The sequence below is a fragment of the Charadrius vociferus genome, unplaced genomic scaffold (genome assembly GCF_000708025.1).
Source record: "Charadrius vociferus isolate BGI_N301 unplaced genomic scaffold, ASM70802v2 scaffold92, whole genome shotgun sequence".
In the NCBI taxonomy this organism is placed as follows: Eukaryota; Metazoa; Chordata; class Aves; order Charadriiformes; family Charadriidae; genus Charadrius; species Charadrius vociferus.
In genome coordinates this window covers 2,980,091-2,983,888 of record NW_009647874.1, presented here as the reverse complement: position 1 = coordinate 2,983,888, position 3,798 = coordinate 2,980,091, and the positions used below count along the sequence as shown (strand labels likewise).

At 36.3% G+C, this 3,798-nt stretch overlaps 1 protein-coding gene across 1 annotated transcript in view; it reads left to right on the top strand.

Moving 5' to 3' along the window:
• The first annotated feature begins 289 nt into the window (after positions 1–289).
• The window catches only part of TMEM182 (transmembrane protein 182), a 22,454-nt gene continuing 18,945 nt past the window's right edge, over positions 290–3,798 (top strand). The window contains exons 1-3 of the mRNA XM_009883073.1: positions 290–595; positions 985–1,084; positions 2,269–2,367. Of these exons, the coding sequence (XP_009881375.1) occupies positions 455–595; positions 985–1,084; positions 2,269–2,367 (340 nt within the window). The 5' untranslated portion in view covers positions 290–454. The remainder of the gene's footprint in view (positions 596–984; positions 1,085–2,268; positions 2,368–3,798) is intronic.

Genomic DNA, 3,798 nt, shown 5'->3' with positions numbered 1-3,798 from the left:
AACTTTGGAAGTCCTTGCTGCTACTGCGGGCCCTGTAACGCAGTTCACGTGGACGGACAGCGCCATTGCATCGCCATCGCCATCTCCGCTGATGTTGATGCACCAGCTGCAATAATATTTCAAGTCAATCCCTGATTAGTTAGGGGAAGGTCAGCTATTTCTGACTGGCCTCACCCAGACAGAGAAACAGAATGAAGCTCTGCCATCAGTGTCCTAAAATAGAAGGCCCCTTTCATCTGTCAGGCTTGAGTCAGCCACATGGGACACAAATTAGGAGGCACAAATCGACTCACAGGGCATTTGGAAGAAGGGCACAGGCAGAAAGTCAAGTGAAGAGAAACTTCTTCAGATATGAGCTATATTCTCCAAACAGCTTTTTAGTCACTTTCCCAATAATTTTATTTTACTGTTTCTTCTTAAGTAATTTAGTATTTTTTTTAAGATAACTTCAATAATGAAACTGAGTGTGGGGATATTTTTTGGAGGCTTCTTTGCGGCTCTGGGGGTTTTACTTTTTTTGGTGGCATTTGGAACCGATTATTGGCTTCTTGCTACAGAAATAGGAAGGTGTTCAAAAGCACCTGAAGATGCTGGGGTTAGTATGGACGTTTTTATTTATAATGAGAATTATATGTGTAGGTTTCTTGGATGCATTTATTTTGTAACAATTTATTTCTGTATGAACTTTTCATTATACTCATTTTGACCTCCTGAAGGCTTACAAGCCTGCTTCAAAATCTCTTGTAACCAGTTGTAATCAACTCTAAAATGAATGTCTTTTGTGATACTACTTTTGCAATGTGACAGTCTTTCAAAGGAAGTATGAATGTTTAGATGTGCTATAGCTAACCTATATTCAGACAGGCTGTGTTTCATTATGATGGTGGTGTTTTTTACCTCAGCGTCTAGTTTCAGTTGAACTTCATTCTTTCAGCCATTTAAAATTTGTATGATAATGGCTTTTTTTTTTTTTTTTTTTGGTAGGGAGAGAAGGCCACTTTCCATCATGAAGGTTTCTTCTGGAGGTGCTGGTTTAGTGGGAATGTAGGAGAGAATAACGCCAGCATGTGGAATTTCTGGTATAGTAAGTAACTTTTTCTTTTTACATTATCTACGGTAGTTTGTTCTCAAAATTGTTGTGGGTTTTTTTTTTCCATCTTATGAATCACCAGGTCTCATATGGCTTCTTTGGTGATCAGGTTCTTCAGCTAATCTAAAAGACATTCTTTACAAACATTTTTGTAATATGTACTAAAGGAAGCCTTGGGACAAAATGATACATGTTTAACTGTCAACTTACGCTGTGAGTGTTATGGCTGCCCTGTTAACCCCTGTGAGTGGGTTAAGGAAGGCATGGGTGATTCCACTGTGAAAATGGTGTAGGACACATCATCTCCAGGAGAATTCCTCTACTAAATTCACAGATGACCCAAAATCTCCCATGAAGAAGAGGTCAAGCAAAACATTTCCTGTCTTCAACACTACCTCTGATGTACAGAGCTCCCTCTCCTTACTGCAAGATTTCCGCAGTCCTTGTGAAAAGCAGATGCCATTGTACAAATTTGACTTTAATAACCCACATTTTGCTAAACATATTGCACGATCTTAGGTGGCAAATGTAATATTCACTGTAGTTAATTTCCCCTTGTTATTTATCTGGAGAATTCTGCGGTCAGGAATCTGAAATTTAAATGTGGTTTAAGCTATAGTCAGCCTTTATCTTTCACAAGGAAGAAGGTGATTTTTTATAAGCATTTAATATAAAGGGTGAAATTACCCTTCTCTGGGGATATTGATTCCATAGACTAAATTCATATTTGTTGAAACTGTAAACTTTCTGAAGATGCTTGATATTTTTCATTGTTCTTTCACAACAGAAAAAGTAATTTCCTGGGTTTTTTTTTTTTTTGTTTTGGGTTTTTTTGTGGGATATGCAATAACGAGAGGGAAATAATTAACCCTAACAAAAGAAAGGTACATATGCATATAAAAGCATACGTATGCATTGCATATAAATTGCAGTGTGCCTTCAGCAAGGCTGCTTTACTGTTCCCATAGTACAAATCTGTGTTGCCCTTTAAGGAATATCCTTGGCTGGGTAGCAAGGCTGGTATGTCTTACCAAACCAAATCTGCTGTAAGCTATTGCCTGGAAAAGAACCTGGAATCTTGACCGATGAAACTCAGTTTGCCCATTTGAAGAACAGGCTTAAAATATTTTCTTGTTAAGGCAGTAAAATATTAATCTTTAGCTTTCTTTCACTTTTAGCTAACCAGTCCCCTTCTAAGAATTGTACGCATGCTTACCTGTCACCGTTTCCTCTTATCCGAGATGAACACAACTCAACTTCCTATGACTCTGCAATCAGTAAGTATTTTTTTTGGCTGCAAATGGATACAATGCCTATAGTTTCAAGAAAACAATTTGGATGCTTCAGTATAAAACAGCCTTATCACTCCACACAGTATAATTAATAGAGTTTTTGTGTTTCATACTTCTCATAATTTTACAACATGCATATTTAAGCCACTATTTAGCAAAGCACTTAAATGAATGCTTAGCTTTAAGCATGATGGCAGAATGGAAGTCATTTCTGAAAAGAGAGACATTTCCTTTTTAGTGCTTTTTTTCTCTGACATAAAAAGTATCTTCCTGGGGTTGAATGCATTAAACAAGGACTTCTCATGTATTCCAATAAGACTGTTTTTTCTGTTAAATAAATAACCACATGCGGAAATATATTGCATTTTTACTTTATGAGGAAGGAGGAAAGGGGCCTTGGTACTAAGTTTATCCCACTAACTCAGATATACTGCACCGACTGCTCAACGTGCCAGCTTCTCTCCATTGACACTGAAGGGAGCTGAGACACTGAAGTTACTCTGAATGGTGTGTGCCATACATGAATAATGTAGCCTAAGACTGTAGCAATGGGCAGTTTTGTTTTGGGAACTAAGCTCTTTTTAAATATATATATATTCTCTATAATGGTTCAAAATACTTACTGTGTTAAATTGAGATATTAACACCAAGAAACACTAGTGTGGTAACAGAGATACATACACATATATATAAAAATATATATATATATATATATGGAAGAAAGACTGTAATTGAAAACCTCATGTTTGAATAATGCCTGGAAAGCTCTGTTTTTACAAGTTTTAAAAACAACTTTAAAATATTGGTCACATTTCATCAGATCAAGGGCTTTATGCAAACGTATTTGAAGTAAATAACTTCTGATACTGATTTTGTATGACTTTTTAAATATCTCATGATGTGTGGATGCTGCATGTCTCTGAGCTCACTGACTCAGTGACTTAAGTGATTCCCTCCTGTCCTGAAGCTGTAATTATGCCTTTGCTGAGTTTGAATCAAATTTTTATGCTGCAGACTTGAACAAGAAAGTAAGTTGGACCGATCATGGTTCTGTTAAACTTTAGAAATTATGAACTGTTTGTTGAGTAAGAATTCAGACCTTACCATTCAGAAATCTGATCTGTAACTTCACAGCACATCTGGAACAGTTTATCTTTCCATTTGAAAGTGACAGAGTCATCAGCTGCTGATAATCTAGACAGAGTTTGTATTCCACCATTCCACCTCATACATTCATGAAGGATCCTCAAATTATATTGCACGATTACACAGAAGTGGACAAACAAAGAATAAGGAAAGGAGAAGGAATACCATCAGAAGTTTAATTAATTTTAGTTAATGTTTGCCAAAAGAACCACTGCTCAAATATAATTTTCCAATCTATATTCCATATTAGGAGATTAAAAATAGACAGAA